Source organism: Cupressus sempervirens, chromosome 8, assembly GCF_028749045.1.
Source record: "Cupressus sempervirens isolate cs-2001-9-10 chromosome 8, ASM2874904v1, whole genome shotgun sequence".
In the NCBI taxonomy this organism is placed as follows: domain Eukaryota; kingdom Viridiplantae; phylum Streptophyta; class Pinopsida; order Cupressales; family Cupressaceae; genus Cupressus; species Cupressus sempervirens.
In genome coordinates this window covers 663,723,495-663,751,190 of record NC_143125.1, presented here as the reverse complement: position 1 = coordinate 663,751,190, position 27,696 = coordinate 663,723,495, and the positions used below count along the sequence as shown (strand labels likewise).

General features: G+C 34.0%; 1 protein-coding gene across 2 annotated transcripts in view; it reads right to left on the bottom strand.

Moving 5' to 3' along the window:
• Positions 1 to 4,732: 4,732 nt before the first annotated feature.
• ARP9 (actin-related protein 9) overlaps positions 4,733 to 27,696 on the bottom strand; it is a 329,521-nt gene continuing 306,557 nt past the window's right edge. Inside the window, exon 20 of one of the 2 annotated variants that reach the window (XM_089798716.1) lies at positions 4,733 to 5,123. In XM_089798716.1, coding sequence (XP_089654842.1) covers positions 5,076 to 5,123 — 48 coding nt within the window. In that variant the 3' untranslated portion in view covers positions 4,733 to 5,075. The remainder of the gene's footprint in view (positions 5,124 to 27,696) is intronic. The other variant, XM_089798719.1, reaches the window with a different exon arrangement.

The window sequence follows — 27,696 nt, the reverse complement described above, 5'->3', positions numbered from 1 at the left end:
AAATGAAAACACCTCGTATCATCTTTAGTGAAATTGTTATGTTTAAACAATCGAGACACCGTAGTAGTTCTCAAATCACTAAGCATTAAAACATGGATGTGTCAACTGCTCTCAATTTTATTAGGACATTCACAATATAAACATTACTTCATATCCATTTAAATCTCTTATGATGGTTTTAATAGAGAATTCATATTTAATAATTACATACAAGGAGGGACCTTACAAACTTGGCTCTTTCAACATTTTTGTCCCCTCCATAGATGGTGGCTAGGGCATCCAACATCTTCTTTGCACTATTAAGACCTTTGATATCATCAAATTTGGCATAGCTTAGGGCAGAGGCAATCTCCAACATTACCTAATTGTGTTCCTTCTTTTTCTTCACATCTTTAGTAGTTAGGGCTCCTACTGGATCAACATACTCCACCGAAATGCAAGATTGTGCATAATATCCAAGTCTTCCAAGGTGTAGCTTCATCAAACTTTGCCATGCAAGGAAGTTGTCTCTATTGAGCTTGGGTACTTCTCTTTTTGACATCTTGATCTTTGTGCTTCTAGTATCTTAAAACTAATCCTCTTAAGAAAATGGCTTTGATACCAATTGTTGGAATTCTTTTATAATAACTGAGAGGGGGGGTGAATCAGTTATTCAAGGTCCAGATGTACAAATAAAACTTTTCACAATTCAATAAAGCCATAAAACATTCATACCTATGCATGCATTCATTGTGTATCAACTAAGACTTATATGTTATTGTCAAATCAACTTGTAAAAATGTAAAGCATGAAATACAACACATCCATCAGCACATTTGACACAATGATTTAACGTGAAAACCCAATTTGGGAAAAACCACCAGTAACATGCTACTCATTTTTCACTCTTCTGAAGTGATGCTCTGTTAAAAGCCAATCTTGTTAAAGGTTACAATACACATTGTTAAATGTGACCTAGTTAAGAGATTTCAGTCACCCTGTTAAAACCGAGCCTTGTTAGAGGACTTTAGGCCATTCACTTGAAATGCCACCCTGTTAAAGAATTTTCCAATGACTGTTAAGTCAACCTTATTTTAAAAGATTTACCCTAGACTGATACAATTATTAGAAAGTAATAGTAGAGCTTTGATATGATAGAACTTACAACCTCACTTGTAGATTACAGATCTCTTTTTAGTCCTCAACTCTTCTTGGCTTCCATTCTTTGCAACTCTGACAACTTGTTTACCTTTCAAGCATTCATCTTCTTAAGCCTTATTGCTTAGTACACCATTGCAAACTTCTTCACTTGAGTCACTTAATGAAGCAAAACCTCTTTCTCATTCTCCTTATCAAATTCTCGCCTCAAACTCTCTAACTCTTTTGCTTCATGACCAAACATTCCTATATATAGGAAATTAGAACATTTTCTCACTCATTATACATCGTCTAAATTAGGATTTTTGGATGGATTAGGTAGGATACAATGTATCTACCCCATATCTTGTCTTCTCTAGAAATTTCTCTTAGAATCCATTTGAATTCACCTCCAAAATGGTTTACATAAGATTCTGTGCCACCAACTCATCAATCTTATCTTCCTCCTGATTCACAAGTTCTAAGAAAACAAACTTGTCAACTTTTATTTGGCGAATCTTCAATCTTTCTCATAATGCAGCAACTCAACATTATCAATCTTTTGATGCTCGGCACATACTGCGTCTCTCGGCATCAACTGGACTTCAGTAGTGCTCAACATCAATTGAAAATTACTTAGCATCAACTGGATTTTACTGGTGTTTAACATCAATTGAAAATTACTCGACACCTACTAACATTTTTCTCGGCTTGAACTAAATTTGCTCGGCACCTACTATCCACTTGGTCAAGTTTGGAAAATGAACTTTGTTTAACTTATCCTTCTGAACTTTCTAAGTGTAGCCAATCATTTTGTAACCTCAAGTAGATCATTAATACATTATGTTATCACTATTTATCACTGTCTTAATTGATTCTTGTACTTCATTACATAATCATAACTCAACCTTTCCTCTAAGTACTTTTGTTACATCTTGTTGATCAAATCTCCCTCATCAATCAATTAAATGATAGTACTTGAAACATATTAGCAATTTTCTTACCAAAAAATAACAGGTTTGACATCAGTGACAAAACAATGATGGAAACACATAGTCTTCTTCAACAATCTTTCTAATCAAAGATCTTTTCAATTAGATATCAATAGTTCTTATGATAATGAGAGCGAAGGTGGTAGGAAGGTTTCTTTAAGGTACACGCATCTTCAAAATAATGGGTACCCAAGGAACTACCTCCGGTTAACACTAATTTTTCTGTTAATGAAATGATATATCACATAGCTCCATCTTTATTACATGGTTCATGCTTGTTTTCCATGGATGGCACAAAGGTCAATTACAATAAAGTTGTTGAATTGATGGATTATGTAGGACCTTGTTACAATTACAACAATTGGATGCAGATTGTACAATAAAAAAAGAAGTATGCGTAGGTATGCATTGTCACCAAATTATATACAATGCAAAGAAAATGATCAAAGTAAAAGGATCGCTATGTATATTGATGAAAGGCCAAAAGCAACAGGCAGCATTACAAGATCTATAAATAGTTCTTGACCTGTGTCAACTAATAAGTGCAGGGGAAGAGCTTCTGATAGATTACAATTTGAATTGTATAGATTCAAAAAAAAATTCTATCATGGGACTGGTAAGTATAACATTTAAAGCAATTGCCTCTAATTAATATTGACTCCAATACACAATCTACTATTTTATTAATATATTTTTCTAGTAAGTCTATTACTTTCATTTCTTTGTTGATTGCTAAGAATTACTAATCTTTTTTCACAAGGTAAAATGGATAAACCACGACACATAGGCAAGGATGTACCAACTCACACACCTTCAATGAAGGTAAACCTTAATTATTGTAATTGCAAAAATTATATAGAAATAAATATTGTATTATTATGTTCTTTTCTTTATGGCTTTAGATTTATTTTGATGGAATTTTATTGATATTGATGTCACAACTTGATACTTATTGATAGGGAAAAGTGAAAATGACAACATATCAAATGTGATCTAAAACACATGCGTCATTTCTAGATGATATCGCATGTATTGCAGACCCTGTATTCGTGGCCTATAAACTCATACAAAAATACAATCATGAAATTCATAACATTATCCTCGAGAAAATAACCAAGGAGACAAAGGCACTGAAAGAAGAATTGATACTTAGAGTCAATTCTTTGAAGGTGAGTAGTAATTAATCTTAAGAAATAATAAAAATTGAATAGATGTTTATATTTTGTAGTATATTATGGATCATGATCTAAAATATTATGTGTTCTTCTACATAATTTTGTGACACCTGCGAGACCGCATGGTCAATATGGTGAGGGTTGTAGCGCACAACCTTCATGTAAGTAACACTTTGTCTTTACAACATTATAACACTTAACTTTGATCTTTATCCATTAAAAATAAAAATAAACAATGTTGCAAATGTCTTTACTAACAATGTGACTTTCTCCTTTGGATGTCCTTGAAAATCATGGTTTTTATTTATGCTCCAAAGTCCATAAAGCAACTACTATAAGAAGAAAGAATGTAACAGTTGTACACATTGTGAAACAATATGAGCAATAATAGAATTTTGTGGCCCTACTAATGCAACATTATTTATTTTCATCAACATTATAACACTTCAATTTTAATTTTAGATGCTTCTAGCTAGTATCTCATTTAATATTTATCCATTGCAAATGTCTTTTCTAACAATGTATTCTTCAACTTGTGATGAAGTTCAGATGCCTCCTTCGGTCCTCGCTCTAATATTGCCAAGTGCATTGTCAACAACAAGGAGCTTGCAAACATCTTCAACTTGCCAACTACAACTGGTAAAACTTTTTTTTTGTTATATTTTGTAATGTGCTAATCATGCATTTTTATTTATTTTTGGTGGATTTTATACTCATGGACCTATTTTGTGCACTAATAGATAGACCTTCGACTGATAGAACAAAAAAGACCAGTACTACTGAAGCTGAACCATTTCTTGGAGCATCCCATGTCACTAGTACTAGTTCATTTGTGGGGACATTGTTGTTGAACAAGAAAACTATGTTTCCATTAAAATTATGAAAGCTTTCAGGTGCTTTAAAATTGTTATTATTTAGAGTATAATTGTAGTTTACTTATACATAACTCATTTTGGACTAATAATCCCATGATGTTTTTGTAGGAAATGATGTTTTCATTGATCATCTTTTTGATATGACATTGAAGCTATTTGGATCCACCATACGTAAAAGGTACGTAGTTTCATATCATTGCTACAATATTTTTCTTTTCTTCCATTTATTATACTATATTAAAGTTATTGATCTAACAATTTTTTTTTATTAAAGGTGGAATGAACAGGGTCATGAATTAAAAAATCAGTTCATTACATCTTTTGAGGACCTTTTTGGAAATAAAATATTTTGACACCACCTCACTTCTCAAAAGAGCATCCAAACATATAAAGGCTATGAGGAACCAATATAGAAGGCATCTAATGGATAACCCAAAATATGACCATCCTCCTATGATTCCACCAATGGAGTGGAATGAAATAATAGATGATGCAAAAGAGATAAGGCTATGTGATAATGAAAATGAACTAGAAAAGGGAAAAATAAGGTATGTCATGATAGTATTAAGTAGAATTTAATCATGCACTAATTAGTAATCTTTGTAAATATATAATCTAACATGTTTCAAACTTTTCATAGACTGCAGGACACATCAAAGGCTACAAAAGAATGACTACAAAAGATTGACCAACACAAACTTGGCTCTGGTGGCTATATGAATCTTCAGTCTCGACTTGTAAGTAGCAGTAATGAAATTTCATATAATTTTTTTTAATATAATGTTGCAAACAATTTTGTTTAATCAAATCATACATGCAAAACTGACAATATGAAGAAAAAAATACAAGGCACAAAATTCAATGTAGAGCCCACGGATGAAGATAAAAAAAAATTGCCTTGAAGGAAGGCTATAAAGTCATCGCTGTATGCCTACACCAAGAATCTGAAAGCCATACCCAAGAATCTGGTGCACCAAATTAGACATAGGTAAATTGGTCAAATGAAAAGTAAATCAAATTGAATAGTTGAAATATATTTTTTTTAAGTTAATTTTCAACATAAATTGACTGCATAACAATGCGCATAACATTTCACTGTATCCTTCATATCCTATCACTGAACTTGTGCATTATGTAGGTCATGATGTGCATCATAGTAGTGGAGGTATCAATTTTCTGTTGGAAATTAATTATGCAATTATGAATACAACTTAATATCTTCAATTGCAATTTGATTTGTAACCTTTTTTTGAATATTTTAGAGCATGTTGAACATCATGGTGAAGGAGTGGAGCATGTTCCAAGTGTTCAACATGTTGAGGTGGTGACGGATCAAAATGTTATTATACATAATGTAGAATTTTCAAGTAAGAAAAATGCATTTTATGTTCTACTGGTTAATTAAATACTTGTAACAGTTTTTTTTAAAAAAAGAGTATGTCAATTTAACCCATTTACTTGTTATTGCAACAGAGCCCCCTTTAGTGCAGTAGTCTCATGCTTCTCAAAATAGGAGGAGGCATCATAATTTGACATTACATGTGCCAAGGGACAAGGAGAATGAGGAAGATATTGATGCTCCTATCAGCCTTTACCTTAAGAAAGATAAAAAAAACAAAAAGAATAAATTATTTTTAAAAAATGCTCTTTGATAAAGCTTGTTTGATAAACTTTGTTGGATAAAGAAAGAACTTTGTTTTAAGTAATTACCTATGAATGTTGCATATTAATATTGATTTTTATGGCATGTTAATGAATATTGTTATGTGTTGATGAAATCTTGATTAGTATTGTGTATTAATGAATGCTATGTGGTTAGGAGGAATTATGATCCGTGTAAGGATCCTGGTGCAGAGGTTAAAGTAGTGGACCTTATTTACCAACTAAGTTTTCTAATTTGGCTTAGAAACCCACACTTTTCCCAAAGGTACACAATGGCTTTATAAGACTCCACCCGACCAAGACTTTTCATAATGAAAACTAATGATAGATTTGAAGTTTTTCATGTATATAAGGATGGATTAAGGTGGTTTTCAGGTTTCTAGACTTATCTTCCACTCACAATAGAAAAAGGTTAAGAAATAGTCCTAAAGGCCTTAAAAAATCAGCATTTAGCCCTTTTGTCTTCAAACACAAAACTTTCCCAAAAGATGTAACAAATAAATGGTATATTTGGATACCCTTTTACTACTAACACAACATACTACAAGATCTCCATATACTCTTTTGGACCAAGAATGATTGTCCTCACTATGTGACTTATCAAACTTTAAAGACAATAAGGACTTGAGAATTTTGTATATGTTTGCAAATAAGTAGGTCATAGATAAGAAATTTGAGAACAAGGTAGAATGGGGCATTGATTTAGCACCAGAGCATGAAAGATATGCAAAGCATAAGATTCCATATGTTTTGCTGGAATATGCTAGAATCATTGACAAAAAAAATATGATTATAAATGCACTATCCACTTTCATGAGAGTGTTGGATCCATCTTTTGGGAAAAGGTATGATATTTTTAGTTCCCAATTGTTGCAGATATTTAACTGAGGTGATATTTTAAAAGCCAATTATTGTGTACAACTATCAAAAAATGATCAAGGCAGTTTACATGCGACTTAATGAGGATGATAAAACTATTGCTACTATAGATGTATTTGTACCAAAGGTAGGTTCCTCATCTCCTAATATGTTTAGGTAGTGAGCCTTGATGTAAGAAATAAAATGCACATTAACCATGATGTGATTCTTTGGGATTGAGGTAAACTCGATGATATGTGCACTACTTCATAGGTTGGGGAGCTAATACATGGGAACCAAAGGGAGGAGCGATTGCAAGTTAGTGAGAAAAGGTATGTGGTACAATGGGTTGTCTTTTTTCGTTCTTTGTAAAAAAAATCATTTGAAAAATACTCTTTTTTTCATGCATAACTTATTTTTGATGTATGGTTGTAGCACTGCTGAAGAGCCACCTTAAGTTAGCAATCATTGACAATATCTTAATTTGAGATAGCTACATTTACTTGGTTATTAGAAAAAAAATTCATATTCCATAAAACCAATGGAAGATGAGAGCTGGACTTCTTTTTCAATCTATATGATACTTTTATAAAGATAATTACATAGACTTGATTGTGGACTAGGTCATTGCAAGAAGAAATGTTTCATTGTTATCTCTAGCTGTGACTTGGTCTAAAAATTTTCACTTGTTATAAGCATTAATATCATGTTAAAGTATATTATGTAAACTGAGTTGTATGATGTGAGAATCTCAATTTTCAGAGATATAGAGGATGATAGATAAATTAATTCCAAAATATGAAATTTGTTCAATTATCTTCCAGTACTAAAGATGCTTAGATGTTTAAAAATGCCCAAGACACAATTTTTAGGTGTGATTATATAAGTGTTGTAACCCAATGTACTTTCAATAGCATTTACAAAGAAAATTAGAGATTTGAGATGGAGCTAACAATGACATGGCCTCTTATTGTGGCAGGAGTTGCTACAATTTATGTTGCTTTTTTTCTACTAAAAAGCCTTGCAAGCTCTAATAACAAGAACTGTCTTCCTCCAAGCTCGAGCAGTCTTCCCCTAATTGGGCACTTCCATATTCTTCTTGACAGTAAAACGCCAACTCACTAGATCTTAGCTTCTCTTGCTAAAAGCTATGGGCCAGTCATGCATGTTAAATTTGGAAGTCACCTTGTTTCGACAATAAGCTATGCAGAGTTAGTGAGAGATTATTTCATAGTGAATGACAAGGCCTTGGGATTGAATCATTAACTTTCACAAGGGAAACATTTGGGGTACAATTATTCAATGGTTTCTTGGGATACATATGGCCCCGTCAAGAGAATTGCTCAAAGGATTTGTGTTCTTGAGCTTCTCTCTCCCAAGAGAATCAAGTCTTTTTCTCCCAAGAGATCTCAACGACTTTGCTAAGGAGCCACTTCTTTGTTTGAGCAGGCTCAGATGTAGAATAGTCTTAACATGAAGATGTTCTTCTCCTTCTTGAACTTCAAGATGCTCATGTCTATGATCTTTAATGAGAAGTGTTTTGGAGAGGAGTCAGGGGTCTCAGAAGAGATTATTTCCAAGGTGATTGAGGAGTCTTTTGTGTATCATGGGTGTTTTAATATTGGGGATTATATTCCCTGGTTGAAGTGGCTTGATTTGCAAGGGTATGAGAGGAAAATGATCAAGGTACAATCATATTTGGACTTGTGTATGCAGACAATACCAAAGAACCTCATCCATCTATAGCCACTTCTAGTGCCATCAATATAGGTCTGTGAAATCTCATCTTAAGGTGGTGGTAGACCCACCAAAGACCTAGAGATAAATATCCAAACGAATCATTGACCAAGCTATCGTCGGTGATTACTTTGGATATTTATTTTCCAGTAATTTTGTTTTTAAACAAATCATGTTGGTCAAAATTTCCACCAAAGATTTGTCAAAATTTTGACCAATGCATTAATTGGTCGCAAGTTTGGCATGCTAGTCGATCAAGGACCAACATTGGTTAAATTTTGACCAAACTTTGGTGGAAATTTTGAGCAATTCATTAGTCCTACATTTCGTATGCTAGTCAATCAAGGGGCAACATTGGTTGAACTTTCAACCAATATTTGGTGCAAATTTTAACCAAATTTGGTTGAAATTTTGGCCAATAGTCCTCACAACAATAGAAGTTGTTTTCAACCAAATTCTTGGTTGAACTTCCAACAAATGCAAGAGTTGGTCAAGATTTCAATGACAATAATAGCGAAAAAGCAATTGGTCAAAAATTTGACCAACATGGGTCAAAAATTTGACCAATTTTCATCAAAAAATGAGTCAAAATGTACTACTATTGGTGCTTTGTGCCTTGACTCCAGTTGAGAAGTTGAAACTATGGAATTTTATAGTACTTCTAAATGGGCATTTGGATATCCAATTAGTTCAGTAGATATTTTGTAAATTCTTTGAGTTATTTCCAAAAAATGAGATTGGAGGCCTAATTCTATTTGGTTTGTTTTAGGCCTAAGTGTTGATTCATGTTGTGGGTGTTGGAATATGACCTTGTAGCTTTGGGAATAGTTTGAAACAAATTAGAAAAGATATCAAATACCTACGTAATGCCCCTTAGATGCCTTTTGGGGGTAGTTGTGAACATAAGTGAAGATTGAGGAAGGTAAGGAGTCAAATATGTGGGAGCAAGAACAAGGGGTTGGAGAGCGATTAGGTGGATTGGAAAGTAACCATCACCTATTTCCTTATGGCCAAATCCATATTAGGAAGTAGTTTGGCTTTGGTAGCTCACCTAGACTAGTTTGGACTTTACCTAGTCTTTGTGCAACCTTACTTGCATCAACAAATGCTTGATCAAATGAGTGATTCATATACCCAATTGGGACCTTTATAACATACTTCAATTGTATTTACCAACTCCTTTCCTAACACACTCACCTAAGTAGGCCTAATAGGGCTAATTAGGCCTAATTAACAAAAGGAACCCTACTAAATTGATTGTTTGTCTAAACCAACACTTGGAAGAGTTTATTATGTATGTCAAACCACTACTTCCACCCTTAATCCTTTTTCAACACAAGTCTAGAAGCCTTTGTTATGTCAAAATGCATGTTTCCTTAACCAGTCACATCCAAAATACCTAATTAGGGCTTGATCATTCTTAGAACTCCCTTGACGTCTTGCCCTGACACCAAATGAATCTTGGAATATATTCACAAGGCTCACTTTCCACTTAAGTCCATGAATTTCCTACAATGAAAAGGGGAGTTATTTGCATTTTTATTCCAACCCCTAAGTTTGACATGGTTTCCTAGTTGCAAAGACAAAAATAACAATATCTTGCAATGGAGATTGAGTTAAAACTTCAAGCCCAAAACATTGAAAGGTTAGCTCACATATGTAACATGCAATTACAATTGATCCTTTGCAAACTCGCATAATTCTTCATAATCACCAAAAACATCTATGAATAGGAAAATCAATATGGTTGTATAATGCAGTCCTTCCAAATCCTTCAACAATATTGAAGATTCATTCCCATGGACATTCCCTCTTCTCAACTAATTCAACCAAAATCAAACAACCCCAAAGTGGTTAGTAGTTGGATTTTTAAAATGGTAACTGTTGCATTGTTTTTGCTAAGCAACTTTTGCAATTTCGCAAAGTTGCCTCAACAACTTTTACAACTTTTTGGAAATGACCCATCCCATTGTCTTATTGATCCCAAATCCATCCAACACTCTTAATTATACCTAAAAAATTTATTTCCATGATGGCATCCCATGCCCCTTGAACCTATAAGATCATATGGCACTAGGGTGCCCTTGTACCAATAGATAAGTAGAGATGGAAAGGGCAAGTGAGAGAGTGATAAGTGAAGAGGGATCATGAGAAGGAAAGACAAAGATATAATAGTTGAGAGAGAGAGAGAGAGAGAGAGAGAGAGAGAGAGAGAGAGAGAGAGAGAGAGAGAGAGAGAGATACCATAAAGGAGCTTTTCTCTTTCATTTATACATTACTTGTACATATAATTTCAATTTTTGTAAACAAGATATCATAGAAAAGATAATTCCATGAGCCCCCAAATGGTAGAAATTTCATCATCAAGTTTTATTGTGGAAGAGGGTGAATGATATGAAGAAATATATGTCCAAAGATCAAAGGATACAAAGAGAGTGAAATAGAGATAGAAAACGATGACACTAGTTTAGTGATTATTGAAATCTTATTGAATTTAAGTAATTATAAGATATAGAGCTTGGGGAGAGAGAAGAGAGTGAAATAGATAGAAGGTGAGGAGAAGGAGATTGATAGGGAAATAGATATGTCTAGGGATTGGTGGATAGACATAGTACAAGATATAATAAAAGAGCTTTTCTCTTTTCTTTTTAACATTACTTGGGCATATAATTTCATTTTTGTTAAACAAGATATCATAGAAAAGATAATTCCATGGACTCTCAAATAAGGAAATTTCATCGTCAAATTTTATTGTGAGTAGAATTTATCACCTATTGAAGATAAAACATACTTTTTTTCTTTAGAGATTATAATGTTTCCCTATATCTCTAATATTTTCAATTCAAATAATATTCAAAATATCTTGTAGTAGTCTTGAAATCTATGTATACACTTTTTTGAAAACTAATTCGAGTAATTTTTATTCAATTCATTGTTGTTTTACATTTTAGCCCTTGAAAATGTTTTTTTTGGTGAGTGTCTTCACTTGATCTACTTTAAATGCATGCATTAAGGTCGTTGGTCTCTAATTTTAGCATTTGAGAAGGCACCAAGAGTTTTTTGGTTATTTATTCATCTTTAAAAATAATAATGTGTTCTGGCAAAAAATAATGACACGTTTCAAGTACCTTAATCTTTTCACTTATATTTATGTGCTATTACCTAAACAAAACATAGTTGATGTTAAATCAAGTTAGGGTAATATTGTTGACTATGATATACGTGATTTATTTTAATGTGTATTAAGACATTGTGCTACATTAGATATTGAATTCCTTTACACTTAATACTTATGTTTGGGATGTTCATGGAAATCCTTGTAACACTAAATTCTCACTCACTCTTGTTTAAAATTCTCATTTGCCAATGATGATGCAAATAATATGCCAATTGATAATGATACTTCAGAGGAGATTGAATTTACCACAAATCATGTTTGAGTGGCTTAAATACTTGTTTACATGTTCACATTCTTCCTCTTATATTATTTCTAACCAAATTAGCATCACTACTATTGATCTCTACACCTATGTTTCCTGTTAGTGTCCAAGAACTTAGTCATTTACTAGGCAAGGATGAACGGTCATCACTGTGATCGAGTCATTTAGTAAAGGTCGAGCATATAAGGACTTGTTTATTCTACATTAGATGCCATTAAAGTTAGTGATTGCCAGGCACCCTAGTTGAGACCAAGCGCATATATAAGTCGAGCTAACACAATAGAGACTGAGTAAACTTGAAGACATTTTTTGCCAAGAAAACAATGAGAAACATGTATATATAAGCTGAGTGCCAGCATGAATGCTAGCAATGACTAAGTGTCAGAACATTCAAATGCCGAGTAGCCCAATTTTACAATATGATTTTGTAATTGCACAAACAACTATGTAAATCATTTTGTTTGACTTCTATATGATTTTTAATGTTTGTAGAGATCGTTAAGATGGAGATTACACGTAATTGTAGAAGGTAATGATCTCGGGGAAGGAAAATAAACCAATCAGAAAATCAGGAAGAAACAACAAAACAGGATGTATTGTAAACCATTGATTGTGATCTATAACTTTTGGAGAACATCTATTTAAGGAGGGTTCTAACCGTAGGATGAAAGCAGTGTCTGAATAGAGAGAGAGAGATGGAATGCATAGATGACTGAAAGTGTGAATGTACAAGTGAAGAAGAAAACAAGGATAGAACAAAGCAAGAAAGGCTAAGTCTAGAATCAGATCCGATAAGGACAATCCAAACAGTGAAGGACTAAAAGGAGATATCAAATTAAGAGATCAGATCAAGACATTGTACATAGGAGATCCAAAATAAGCTTACAAAGAAAATTGAGGATCAAATACTAAATCAATTTTTAATAGGATTGAATAAGGGAAAATCTCTTAACCGAGTGATCCTAACATATATATGTAAATATTCTAACAGAGTCCTTAATTGTAAGTGTAAAATCCTTTAGTAGGGTAGGACTTAATAGTCTTGAAGCTTCTACCAAGGTAGACCCCTCACGGGGTAGATCATATATTATAGTCAAACATTGTAACCCTAACATGTTAACTTTATTGTTGCAATAGTGAAGATTTGTGGGTTTCATCCCCACCCCAATTTTAACTTCACATTGACGTGTTTCCAGGTTACCAAATCATTTGTGTTATGTGCTGAGTTTTTCATGGATGTTATATTTTCAACATTATAGTTTTTATGTTACATGAGATGAATTAGGTGTGAAATCAATAATTTGGTTTTGTAAGTAAACGTTTAAGATCCTGGTTCATCCCCCCTCTCAATATCCTGTTTCCCATTAAATCCTTCCAATGCACTATATCAATGACTCTTAATTGAATCAATGCAACAAGACATTACTTCTCTTCTAAACACAACTAATTGGCATTCATATATGTTAGCACTTTTCCTTGTTTATAGAGTCCAATATTAATTTTTTTGAAGAATAATTTTGAGCAATTTCATCTCATTTTTCATTATTTTAATCTTTGGAGTTTATTTCAAGCCAATAGTCACTAGATTCTAAATTAACGTTATCTTGTTCCAAGATTTGAACATTTAAATAGTTTTCAAAGGCACACATGATTTGGATCTTGAGTCTTTAGTCATCCAAATTAAAGGGATGTATTCTCCTAACACTAGTGGATGTGTTTCTTATGTAGAGAAGAAATTTTTTTTACACGAAATCTATAATATAGTCTTCAATTTTATTCCATTGATGCAAGAGTTACTTTCTTATTGGGTAGATTCATATTCTCATATATTCTATTAGGGTGAAGTCTATTGTACTAATGTGATAGAAACAATCCTTCAGAAGTCACTTTATTTTTATTTCATTTTGTAATGCATCTTTTCAATCTTAAGTTTTTTAGTAAGAGATATCTATTGCATTAATGTGATAGAAACAATCCTTGAGAAGTCATTTTGTTTTTATTTCGTTTTGCAATGCATATTTTCACTTTTAAATTTTTTAGTAAGAGATTCACTTAACCATACATGCATTTGTCATTAGCAATCTAACTTCTCTCAAAGTTAAACTCAAGGGATTTTTTGAAGCAAAATAAGCATTTCATGTAATTAATTAGGCCCCAATTCACTTAAATATATTTAAATTAAATATAGGAATGTTTTTCAATATTTAGGTCAATATTTATTTTGATCCAAAATTCTTTTTCATTTAGAAAGATTGATTATTATACAATATAATCAACCAACATTCATTTTCAACAATTGCTTTTGTAGATCAATTTTCTTCTCAAGGTTACATAATATCATCAATCTCATTATGTCTCTTCATGTGTTATATGTTTTGTCTATAGATGATCATAAGAATAATAAAGTTCACCATCAATACCAATGATTTGTAGCAATAAGTTTCAAAGATTGTTGCTAGTTTTTCATTCCCTCCTTTCATTTACAATTACAAACCAAAATTATTAACTATGTATTCTATATTTATAAATCAATATTTTATAGTCTAGTGCCCATTCCCTTTCATTTGGTTTAAGAAATTTTATTTATTTATTTTGTTCTACCATTTTAGTAGATTAATTTATTAAAATTAAAATCATAGAAGTGTTTCATTTCATTGTATTCAAGTGATACTGGTTGTAAACTTCAAAAACATTTACATAAAGATAACTTTTCTAAACTAAAACAATCCATTTTTTCAAAAAGCCTCCTAAAATAATTCTAAAACTTTAGTCACTTTTTTTAATGCTTAACTAAAAAAATTAGTTGATAGGAATGTGATTCCATTCTCTTCCTAAAAATGGTTGGGAGGTTTGAAACTTTATATCCCTTCCAATATCATAAATTAAGTACTTACAAGATTACTATAGTAATAAAAGTATTAGTTGACTTTACACTTGAACAATAGTCTCTTATCATGCAACTAAAAAAAAAATTAACTTTAAAGACAACAATCTTCATGATAAGGTTCCTAATACATATAGAGGATTTTAGTATAAGCAAGTGGAATCTTCTTTTCGATCAAGCAACAAAGATATTTTATAATTAAATAAGATTGATATTACATCCAAAGTTCTTATTTGTAGAGATACTCCTATAGGAAACACCATAAACACAATTATCGACCCCATCCCTATTGGAAATACAATAGGGAAACTAAACTCTAAGAGGGGGGAGGGGGGTGAATCAACACTTCAACCATAAAATCATTCACCACACATCCATCTCACTATTGTGCATGTAAACTGAAATACCGAGTTAAGCATATACATCCATAGCATAAAAACAAATAAATATACATATGATACAAGATATGATTACCCAGAAACCCTCCAATGAGAAAGTAAAACTAGGGTTGGGATGACACCCACAAATCTTCACTACTGCAGTTGTAAAGTGTATCCAATGAATGTTACAATGTTTGATCATGAAACATGACCTACTTGTGAAAGGTCTACCCTGTTAAAAGCTTACAAGATTGTTAAATCTTACCTTGTTAAAGGATTTCAACACCTTGTTAGAAGTGTTCTTGGTTAAAGGAATTCAATCTTACAATGAAGTGAGCACCCTGTATAAGATTTACAACAACTTGTTAAGACTAATCTATTAAGAGATTTAATTGATCCAGCTATTAGAATGTCTTAGCAATGATCCTGAGGTTAGCACTCTACTACTATATAATATATCACCTCATTGCATGTATCTTTGATCCTCCTCTGATTAAATGTATCTCTTCTACCCTCTAATTCCTTTCCTCTATTCTCCTCTAACTGATTATGCAATTCATACACTATGATCACTCTTCCTTAATCACACCTAAATGCTCTGTTTGCACATGCAAACTTCTCTCTTCACTCACACCATGTTTTAGGGTTTACCTTCCTTTAAGAAAATCTAGGTAACTAGGGTTAGGTATGAATCAATGATTGTAATTGAGCCATCTAGCTGCTCAATTCATCCCTTTAATTGATTGGCTGCATGTATTGCATAGGGATTCTCAATTAAGATTCGTTCTTATCATCTAGGATTGCAAAACAATCCTTAAGTCAGCTCCAAAACGGTTTACATAGTAGTTTGTGCCATTACAAACAACTATGTCAAAACTATTTTACTCATATGTCAAAACCAATCTAAGATCAACAATCTCCCCCTTTGAGATGAGTGGAAAAAACACTTGGTCATGCATGAATGATCTTAACTTATGATCATAACTCAGATACTCACTATCTCTATTCAGCATATGTACAAAATTTCAAAATTTCAAAATTTTGCAAAACTTCACTTAACAGTCATACCTCAAAATCTTATAACTCCCACTGAGTTAATTCTATTGTTATGAATTTGAACCAATACTCCTAATTACATATGCATATTTTGAATTGTGTTGTATTGTATTTCTATCTATGACTCCCCCTTAGTTTGGTCTCCCCCAAAACTATATTCATTCTCTCCTTGGAGTCATTAACTCTTTCCTTATTTCTTCTTCTTATTTTTCCCCAAAACTTATTTCTCCCCCTTTTTGACACTTATGTCAAAGGGTTATACACGTATAGTGTGTTTGCCCAAGAAAGCTTTATGGACCTTGTTAGCGTTATTTTGAGTTGCCATTATTCTTGATTTTTCTAAGCTCTTCCTAAACATGCTCAGTTCGGTTATCAAAGTCTCCTACCTTCATCTCATGTTTCCTCGGTCATATAAAAACATTGTACAAAATTAATTGTACTATATGTTGCATCTTGTGTATTCTAAACCTCTTTGAACCCCTTTGAACCTCAATTCAAAGTAGTTCAAAGAAGTTCAACCAAAGGGATTTATACTAACCATTTTCCTACAGGTAATGTGCGCCAAGGACTACAACGTGTTCCTTTGAACTACTTTGAACCTCTTTGAATCTCGGTTTGAAGTAGTTCGAAGTGGTTCTATAACTAAGGCTTTTCGATAGAAAGTGATTATGGTTGGCTAAAAACTCATGGTTCCCAAGGCATTAATTGACACGTCAGGAGGCAATAATTAAAAGGTGCACCTTAATTTCAAGCATGAGGGAAGTCATCATCATGACTTGAGATGGGAAATCTTTCACCCGAGAAGAAGATTGAGTGTCAGATGAAAGTAATCATTGTCAGAACAGCTGCAAAGGGAAGTTATTTAATAAAGGGTCTTGTCAAAGGATTTCAAATGTGTGAGTCCAACAACAACTAATTTTCCATGAATGCCTCATTATGAGGCCATAATTTTTCCTATATGTTCCCTTTTTCCTTCAAAAAGAACATAAGTTTTCTCTTTGTTTATTATGCGAAAGAAAGATTTGAAGGAGGAGCGGCTAAGAGATAAGGAAAAGAGGTCATTTTTCTTAGCGAGTTACAGGTGAGAACATAGAAAAACCTTCTCTTTGTTCTACCATCTATGTTCTTTTGAAGATAAAATCAGTTTTGGGCTTTACTTTCTTTGTTTGAGATGAAATCTGTACTACATTTCTTCGGGAATGTTTCAAGTCTGGAATGCAAGAGACCCATCATTAGTGATACCAATTTAGAAGGTGTTAGAGTAGAAAAATTGTAATCCAATTTCCTTGAGCGAGTCGATGAAATGAATGGTTGTATGGAAATGTTGACTAGTGGCCTAATTGAAGCCGTAGCTTTCCCTCCTGCCCTGTTAAGCACTAAATTGCTTCAACTTTGTATTGATCATTATGATGTGAGAAGTAAAAGTATCTTAAACAAAGATGGAGAATTTGTGTTGTCTATTTCTAGGGAAACCATTGCCTCGATTTTACACCTTCCCAAATGCACATTTGCTGCATTTTCTCCTATCCAATCCCTAGCTGAGTATCAAGAAAGCCCAAGTAAATATCATAACATCCTATCCAAGAAGTGGACAGAAACCAATTATGGTGGAGGTTCAAGATTTCCCAAGATAGTCACTAAAGATCATATGAAACCCATATTCATGATCTTGTAGTGTTGTTGCATCAGGTTAAGGGTTTAGCTAATGTTTTCCTTTTTGAAGAATGAATGTTTCGCTATGTAGAGATCATTTTAAAAGGGGAGCAATGGATGGATTGAGCTGAAGTAATTGCAAGTTCATTAAGAAGCCAACTCAAACACGCTAAGGAGTCTAAGGAATTTTTTTACATGGCCTCTTACCTCACATATTGCATTACTTGTGTTAGTAAGATCACCTCCCTCCCACATGAAACACGGAGTGAAGAAATAACAACCTATCAATACTGCCCTCTACTTCAAAAGGATAGGGTGTTAGAAAATTTTAGAAAGGTACATGATGTGTTGATAGAAAGTGTGCACTTGGCCCTGAAAAAGGCGCCCATGCCTAGATTGTCCTCAAAAGCCCAAAAATTGGTTTAGAACTATGGAAGTTATTTCATCCAATTTCCTAGAGTAGGTGGGTTCAAGGATGAACCAATGAAGTTGCCACATTATGCGCTTGAGTGTTTTGTTTTGGCTAAACTTTGTAGACAACTGTTTTATGTAATTAGAGATAATCTACCCCAAGAAAGTTGGGAGTCAGTGTTTCCTATCAAACTCAGTTCTTTAACTTGTAGTAGCATGATTAATGCCTTAGTCATAGGGAGTAACTTGCTTGGTTTTGGTTTTGGGTCTTATCAAGGAAGAAGAGATTTTGATAGTAAAAGATTTGTAGCTCAAGTTCTTGGCTTAAAAGGTCAATCATCTACAGTTCCAACTTTTAGAAGACTTGTGGCAAGATTGAAAAAATGAGGAAGAGCAGTCAAAGAGAGACCATTCAAGGCTAACACTTCAACAAATTAATTCCCTCAAACTGAAATTTCAATTAGAAGGGGTACTTGAAGATGGTTCAAACATTATTGAACTAGGATGGGAAGAGGCCAGTGAGTTAAACTAGTTTGAAGTGGACTAGAATCAGGAAGAGGAGGATGACATAAATCTAAGAACTAAATCCATCCTCACCCACACAGACAACTGGCTAAGGAGACAAAGCATGAAAATAGTAAGTGAACCACCATTTGGAAAATCTCCAAAAATAGTTTCTTTTTCTGAACCACTAACTTCTGACATTCAAGTTTCATCTCTTATTGCAGGTAGTATATCGACTCCTAGTAGGCAGAAAAGAACGTCATCCCCTGTACAAAAGATGGCTCCTAGAACTAGATCTAAAACCAAGTCTGAAGCCCTCATGCAACAAGAACTTTAGAAGGAGAAGATGATGACCCATGGACAGGATCTAGGCGATAGTCTCAGTTTCTCAGAAAATCCTGATGGTGATGTTCAAATGATTGAAGCCCCCAAAACAGACCAACCCAGGTTCATGACTCCTACCAAAGATACTCAAGGAATCTCTACTAGTCCTATTATTCCATCCTGGCTATCCAACTCGGTTAGCAAGAAAAGGAACCTGCAGTCTGTGAGGCCTCGCCCCGACCCATCGTAGCATAGTGATACATTACCCTTATTTTGTTATTCACGACTCGAGATGTCGAGACATTATCCGATGCTTAGAACATATTTTATTATTTCATGTTGTGTGATGTTATTTCTAGATATATTTGATGATTGTCATTTAATGTTCATGTATATGTATGTTGACGAAATCAGTAGATGTAGGATTGAGATTTGATTTAAGATATTTCAAATGGTTAAGAATTATAAAGGATGAAGAAACTTTATTGATGTATGTTTTAAATTATGAAAATTTCTGATACATATACGTTTATATACATGTGATTTTACGGGACTACTGATGGGTGCAATGAGTGTGCAGATATTTAGCCGAGGAACCCTACGGAGGAACAAAACTGATCTCCATGTGCTAAAATTTGGAAACCCTATTGTTCGTAATTATGTTCTTTCAGTGTCGCTTGACACTCGTAAAATGTTTATGTGCTTAATTTTTGCTAGTTAGAGTTGTTAGATAGATCTATCTTATTCCTAAATTTTATTTGTCTCTAAACCTCTTTCCTAAGGCTTTAAAACATGTTTTTTTTCTAACCTATGGGTGTGGGTATGGGTTAGGGGTCTTTTCCAACCCCTAAGCCCGTAGCTTTGACTTTTGAGGGCACTCAAAAAGTCCCTTTTTGCCCTTGTGCGAAAATTGCAAGCGGTTGTCATGAGTTGTCTTACCCCACCTCCTTTTAGGGTTTAACCATGGTGTAGGTTGAGTTAGGAGTTTCTAGCGTGGCTAGTGGGTGGAAATAGTTATTGCTCCTTTTTGGGTGGTTGAGTTGGAGGCTTATTTAGAGGCCTTCCTTGGTCTAGTGGTTTTGTTACCCAATCTCTATTTTTAGAGAAGATTTCTTGAAGCTTGAAGGAAGGAGGGATACTCTACTCAAATTGGTTCATTGCCATTACCTCTTTGTGAAGGTAGGAAACTCCCATCTCCCTTATTCAGTTTTTATGATTTGTTTCATGTTCTTGTTACCTTGTTATTGTTTTACTGTTGTATGGTTGTGGGTATGTTGGGAAGATTTGTAAACGTTGTTATTTTGGTTGTTTTCCTTTCTTGTTTATGTTTGAAATTTTGAGTTTCCTTGCATGGGTGTTTTGGTATTACTCACCCTAGGAGAGGGCAGAAGTGACCAATTTTGGGAGAGGTCTGTTTAGTTGGACTCCAACCTGTGTAGAGTCTCTTCTCAGGATGAGAAGAGGGATAAAGGGTAGGGTGTTATGGGCCCCTACCCATCAGCACAAACCTGGTATGAGTATGGCAAGTTTAAATGGAAGAACGAAAGTTCTTGGTTATAGGCCCCGATTGGGCATCTAAATTGGTGTTGTGCTTGACTTCTCCAGTTGGAAGAATCCACCTCTCCCTAGTCTTGATTCACTGCGAATCTTATTGTGTAAACCATGTATGATTATGCATGCTTGATGTTCTTTTGGTTCTGCTTGGTTGTCACCCGATCAGTTATTGGTTTCCTCCATGGTTCTTGAAATGAGATTCAGAAAACAGTACAAACTCCTTAATTATGATCATGAAGAAAATTTGATTAAATTGTTGAAATTTGGGATTGAGATCCTATTGTAAATTGTATTTTTAAACCTTATTTTAAATGGCAACGAAGCCGGGTTTTCTTCCTGATTCTTTCCCGGCTGAGCCTTGAATCAGGATTACCAATAAAATTGGTGCTGAGCATATTTGATTTTCATGTGATTTAAATTGTGTATTAAATTTAATATGGTTGCACATTAAAAACAAATAATTAAGAATAATGGATAATGTTATGAATTATGATATTTCAAGTTTTTAAATTGTTATAGAAGAACAATTTGATCGAATGGATTCCAAGTTGATGTATAAGTATTAGATGAATCAGGATCTCTACATGGAGAATTCAAATTATCTCTTCCTTGTTTAATTTCCTTTTTGAACGAATAAATTGGACTAAGAGATTATGTATCTCCTTAAATGCTAAAGCATAAATCTGTTAGTTCTCTTTAACCTTGCTATGGATTGTTTTTCGGCTGCATTAAGTTTTATGTTGATTGTTATATGAATTATCACCTTAAACTTAAACTAGTCCAATGAATAACTCACATTATCAATTGTAATATCTTATCATGAGGAACTTAGACTACTGAAGTAGGAAACCAAATAGGAAGAAATCAATGATGCTAAATTTGGCAAATTTTCCAAGCTTTCATATATGATGGAACGAAGACTATGATCATGCATACAGTTTCATTTTTCTTTTATGATTGTTAGATCCTCATGATAAAGCATTGCTTTATTGAACGGAATGAATAATTCAACTCTTGATAGACTCTGGATGTACCAAGTCATTATCGATTTGTCTATAAAGGAAATTAATAATGTATTTAACCCTTGAATCAATCCATTTTAGAAGTGATAGAAATTGCATTGAATCCTATCTTAATCATCGAATAGATTTAAAGAAGCACTATTAATTTTGCAAGCCATAAGAAACGTTAAGAATTAATACTTGGGATAGCATTAGTAATATGGTAACCTTTCAATTTTTGATCTAACAAAAAAGAGAGTAAATTAACTTTTCATACCATCCCTTAAAAAAAAAAAAATTCAAAAAAAACATCCACCTACAGGATGCTGGAAATTGTATGGAGAAAAGATTTATTCCCTGGTTGAACAGAGAATATTTCATTTGATTCTTGATTTCAAATTTTATTAATAATCAATAGTTTAATTGTGATTAACCCAAGTAACTTATTATAGTCTTTAATATCTTATTTAATATCTTAAGTATCTAAACTTGCAACCATAAAACTTTATGGCATAAATGCCCCACCTCCTTCTTCAACGTCAGTATGGAGGGAAGAGTATAGTAATGTTTTGAATTATATATGCAAGTCTAAGTCATCATAAACGATGACGTCACCCTCGTCCCCTCATCTCACCTTGGGCCAAGCGTCCTGAGAAAAAGGGTAGCTCACGTCTTCTTTGGCTTGGATGCATTAGTTTCAAAGGTTGTTTGTTTTAATTTTCCCCCTTGTTTATCGCTGACCTTGGGGGCTCGTCCTTGCTAGATGGGACGGAGTACACTGACGTAGGTCAGTGAGCTTGGGTAGCGCGCTCAGCTCTTGGAAAGAGCACAGGCTTTGGGCAGGGGGGGGGGGTTTGGGTAGAGTTAGTAGGTGTGTAGGGGGGGAGCTTAGAATAGGGGGCTAGTTGTAGGTAGTTTCACATTTAAGTTTTCTTTTAGTTGTAATTAGTATGATTAGTTAGTTTATTAATTATTTTAAGTTGTGTTTTATTAAAATGTTATTAAAATGTTAGAGTGTTAAGAGTTTAGTTAAGTTGTAGTTAGATTAGGAGATAGTGTTTAGTTAGTTTTAAACTTTAAGTTTAGTCTTAGATTAGTTAGTTATTTAATTATTTGATCTTAGTTTCTTTATTAATATTATTTTTTACATATATATATCTAGTTAGTTTAAAATGAAACTTTAATTTGTTAAAGTGTACTTAGTTTAATTTAATAAAGTTTTAAGTTAACGTTGAAATTATTTTAAATCTTTTAATTATTAAGTTAGTTGATAACTAGGTTGTGTAATTTTGAGTTGGTTTTAGGTTATCCGTTTTAATATATTTAGTATAAATTTTAAACATTTAAGGTTTTAGCAAACTCATTATGAAACTATTATCTTGTTCCATTACATTAGCATATGTTAAACAAATAGAGAATGTTGGATTGTTTCCTTTATCATTTAGCCAAAAGTTAAGTGTAACTTACATTGTTAGTATCTTTTGATATGTTTAATTCTTAAATAGCATAACTCAAGATCGATATCAATCTAATAACAAAAGTTTTAAAATCTTAATGATGTAATCGCCCTCATGTTTATAACCTTAATACGTAAAGTAAAGAACCTGTACTAAAACTATTATCAATCATTTCAAACCTAGGGCATGTTTAATTATTAATTCAAAAAAAAAAAAATTGTTTGTGTGTTTTTGCCTTCAAGTTTTGGGCATGACACAGTTGGTGTCTACACCAGTGAAGGACATTGTAACCAAGTATGCGGCTCATGGCTCCAAAGTTAAGAAGCTAAAAACTGATGCTCATTTGATTAAAGATCTCGTGACTAGAAAAATAACAGTAGTAGCCACCTATAAGCAGAAAATTGAATTTGGCAATATTGACACTGAAGGTCTTAAGGTTACTTTTTTCGAATTAGGAACTATTAACAGGAGCACAGGTAACCAATTTTTCAAGTTCTCTATGGATCACATGCTAATCCAGTCAGATAAAGATAGTAGAGAAAAGAAGGAACTCAAGGCATTGGTAGTGACCATGGCTGCCTACATAGATTTGTTGATGAATCTCGGAGCCCTTGCAGTGGTTCAGGCACCACAGTTCTTTGATCCTAATTCTATTAACAACCAACAATTGGTTAAACAAATGCAAAAAGGGAAACTGCTTTCGGATGCAGTGTAGGACTGGATAACTTCAATCCTTAAAGAGGGCAACACATTTATTCTAGATTTCACTACTACATATGCTAAAGGGGAAACACTCTTGGGTGAAATTCAAACTCTTACACCAGGATGGGAGTCCGACTGAAACTGATGTCAAGCCATTGTGTTTTAGATTACTGAAGTTGGAAAATATAGGATACTCAAATTTCTAGGCGAAAATCCTATGAAAATCGTAGATTCTTGTATGTTGTTTATCCTAAAAAATAATATGGGCTGGAAAGAATCAATCTACAGGGAGGCTATTAAAGAAATGCAATCCATTGAAAATAAGATTGTCGGGATGCATGAAGAGCTTTTAAAGGATATGAATGTGGTAAACCCTACATGAATTTCGCAATTCAACAATGGCAATATGGATTCTGAGACATTGAAAAAAAGCTTCAATGATGAAATTATGAAGATTAAAGACACTGACACACCCACTGCTAATGATTTCACCATGCTAGCAAATATTGAATCCATGTTGTATTTGAACAGGAATGTCATGCTACGACAAAGTCTAAAGATCAAAGAGTTCAGGTGGCAAAAAGATGCTTGTAGATCCAAGGTGTTGAGTTTAAAGAACCCACACTCTCATGCGATTCAAGAGTTCATGAACACCTTCAGGAGCTGGAAGCTAGTGAGGAAAATTGTGGGTGAGGAGGATAAGACCGGCGATGAAGTCTGATCGGAACAGTTACTTTCTGTTGTTTCTTTTTGAAACTGTTTCAAAACTATTTTTATTTACTGTAATGGTTTTAACCAAAAGGTTGGACTTTAATGGAGGCCTTTTCGGATATGTTTAAAAACTATAAATGTTGGGGCATTAAACGAGTTAAGGGTTAGAATTTAGTAAGTTAGAATACACTCTAATAAAGTTAGTTCTTTTGATATAACCGAAATACCAATAGATAGAATATGTATAAACACTCTTTTGGATTACTATGTGCTGAAGAAAGTTTCTGAATATATATATATATGTATGTATATCTTTGATCGTGCTTTAAAACTTGGAGTTTGAAGTGACTTAGTCATTGTTACTTTGTGAACACATAATCTATTGTATGGGATATCTATTACTATCTCTCTGTAGTTTATGTTAATTAGTTTTCCTGAATGATTACTCTAAAGTTACCGTAATATTTAGTTTCTTCTGGTTAAGATTGTTTTTGGTGAAAGGACTATGGGATTTTCATTCTTTCTTGTGAGCAAATAAATGTACTATCACCTCACTAACTAAGAGTATGTGAGAGTACCTTATGCGCTTTCTAGTAAAAGTGCGCAATTGATTTGTGTTAATTTCCTTGAATTCATTGATAGATTTTACAGAGGGAGTCGTACCTATAAATGCAGAGAGAAAATGAATAATATGAAGTTTTCTCAACTGTTGTGAACATTATTGTGTTTACTATATCTTGGGTATAGGGTAAATTATTATTGTGTAATTGGAAAAGACAACCTGTTCACTAACAGACCTCAAGTATTATCTTCAGTGTTGCATCCCAATTATTACATGCTACCTCCAATGATTTGATTTGGATAGTTAACTCGACAGCAAGGTGAACTAAGCCTTCATGTGTGGAAAGATGGGAATCTTCCTTCATCATTGTTTCTGCAAAGGCTAGTTCCTTGTGTAGTATCTTCATGTGTGAGATCAACATGGACTAGATGTTGATTAGTATAGCCCGAATGTTTACATCTTGAGTATGTAGGGCTGCCAACTGACCTTGGGAGTTCATCAAATCTATGCAATGCTTTTGACTTTGACTTGGAGAATTGGGTAGAGTAGTACCTATTTTCTTTATATCTCTCTCCAGATTATCAATATGTTGTTGTAGTTCTTGTGTGAACAGAGTTGTATCACACAACTTGGTGTAAAGAGAGAAAATATTCTCTAATACTTTCTTTACACTGTGAATCTTGGTTGCTAATTCAACTTGAATAGGTGTGTAATGACACTTGATATCTTTTCATTGACTTTGCTTTGAAATTTCCTTTCAAACCATTCAAGAAGTTTTACATTTGAATCTAGGTCTATATCATTAATCTTTTCTACTATGCTTGTCAACTGCTCCATGATAGGCTAGTCTACTTTAGATACAGGCAGGATGCATGCATCAAGAAAAATGCCCTTCATATCTTGCAATGCTTGCTTCTTCCTATGCTCCCTTCTGAGCAGTTCTTGGTGCTTTTTCCATGTAAGAGCATCCTAAAGTATGCTCATCTATTCAATAGTGATTGTTTCAAGATCAAACTTTGGCAACATAACCACTTATCGAAGTTAACATCACCAAATGATGTAATTTCATCTACCTTGGATGTGCTAGGACTAGGCCTTGATGACTGCAATGGTGTAGCTTCTACATTAGGCCTATGAAGATCTTGTTAGAGTAAATAATTAATTGTTAATTATTTATTCTATTGCTTAAGCTTACTTAGGTCATGCATTTATTTAATATTTTATATTTAATGCATGTAGTGGTTAGTTGTTGACAACACGGGAGTTTTTTCCCTTCTAGTTGTCACACTTATCTTCTACCACTTTCCAGCTTGTTCTACAAGCTTCCATGAGCTCTTTATATTCGAGCTCTCCTCTTTGTATTATCACAATATCAAGTCATTTCATTGTAAATACATTTCTTATTGTGTTTGCATTTTTGGCTCTCATGTCCGTTTAGGTTTTTTGCCCGTGCTCCATGCTCTTCCCTTCTATGGCTTCTCTTTGATAGGTTTCGCATGCAGGTGATCTTGGCGTCTTCAGAGTTGGCTTTCCTCAACTCCAACATGGTATCAAAGCCTTCCTACTGCAGCTTTGTTGAAGAAATTTTGAAGCCGTGATTTGAAGTCACAAACCCTAGTTTGTTTGTGCTTTTTTTTCAAATCAGGGGGTCAGCAAATTTTCGGAGCATTTTCAGCCCAAACGGACATCACCAATGGATCCGGAAGGCCGTTTGCAGTCAAGATTCATATAAAGCTTTTCGATTTTGGAGACAAAGCTCCGGGAGGCAAATTTTTTTTTTTTTTTGCAGGGCTTCCGTACGGATCATACGGACGATTTCGGCATCAAAAAATATTTTAAAAAAATATTTTTCGGGCGCTCAGCCGGGCGGCCACCCAGCGGCCACTGCCGCACCACCCAGCGGCCGCCGCCGCTGAGCCGCTGCGGCTCGGCGCCGCCCTTCGGCCACCGCCGCTCGGCCAGCACGCAACCTCTGCCATTTGTTCCGCAGCTCCTCCGCCCGCCGCGTGGCGTCACGTCACCAGTCGCGTCTGACACTTTGGCAGTGACACGTGGCGTCTTCTGCCGCGTCCTGTCTTGCTGACGTCAGTGCTGTGTCATCAAACCTTGCATGCACCTCTCCTAATTTGGTTTTGGACCTACTTGTGGTTTTTTGGCCATAGCTTTTACATACGGAGGTATTTTTTCGATCTGAAAGAAGCGCCAGAAAGCTGGTTCTGAGACAGAGATTTTGGTGCAGGTATTTTTTGGTTTTGATCTTTTTTTATTGCCTTTTTTTTCTGTTAAAGTCTGAAGTCCTGTTTTTGACTCCGGCATGCATATCTTTTACATCCCATGTCAATTTTTTGAAAACTTTATATTTCTGGAAAGCTGGTTCTATGTAATTTTCAGAAAAGTAGTCCCTTTTCTTTGTTTTTGGCCTCTGCTCTTTCTCTCATAGTTTTGGCATTTTTTCTCTATGGTGGATATTTTGAGTATTTTAGGCCCGAGGATCGTTTTCCTGGCATGGTTTGCTTTCTTTTCGGCTGTACTTTCTTTTGGTTCAGCTCTTTTTCAGTTCTGATCATTGTAGCTATCTTTTTGAAGCACTTTTTATTCTCGCACTGAGATAAACTGTTACTTTTGTATTTCGGGAGTCATGA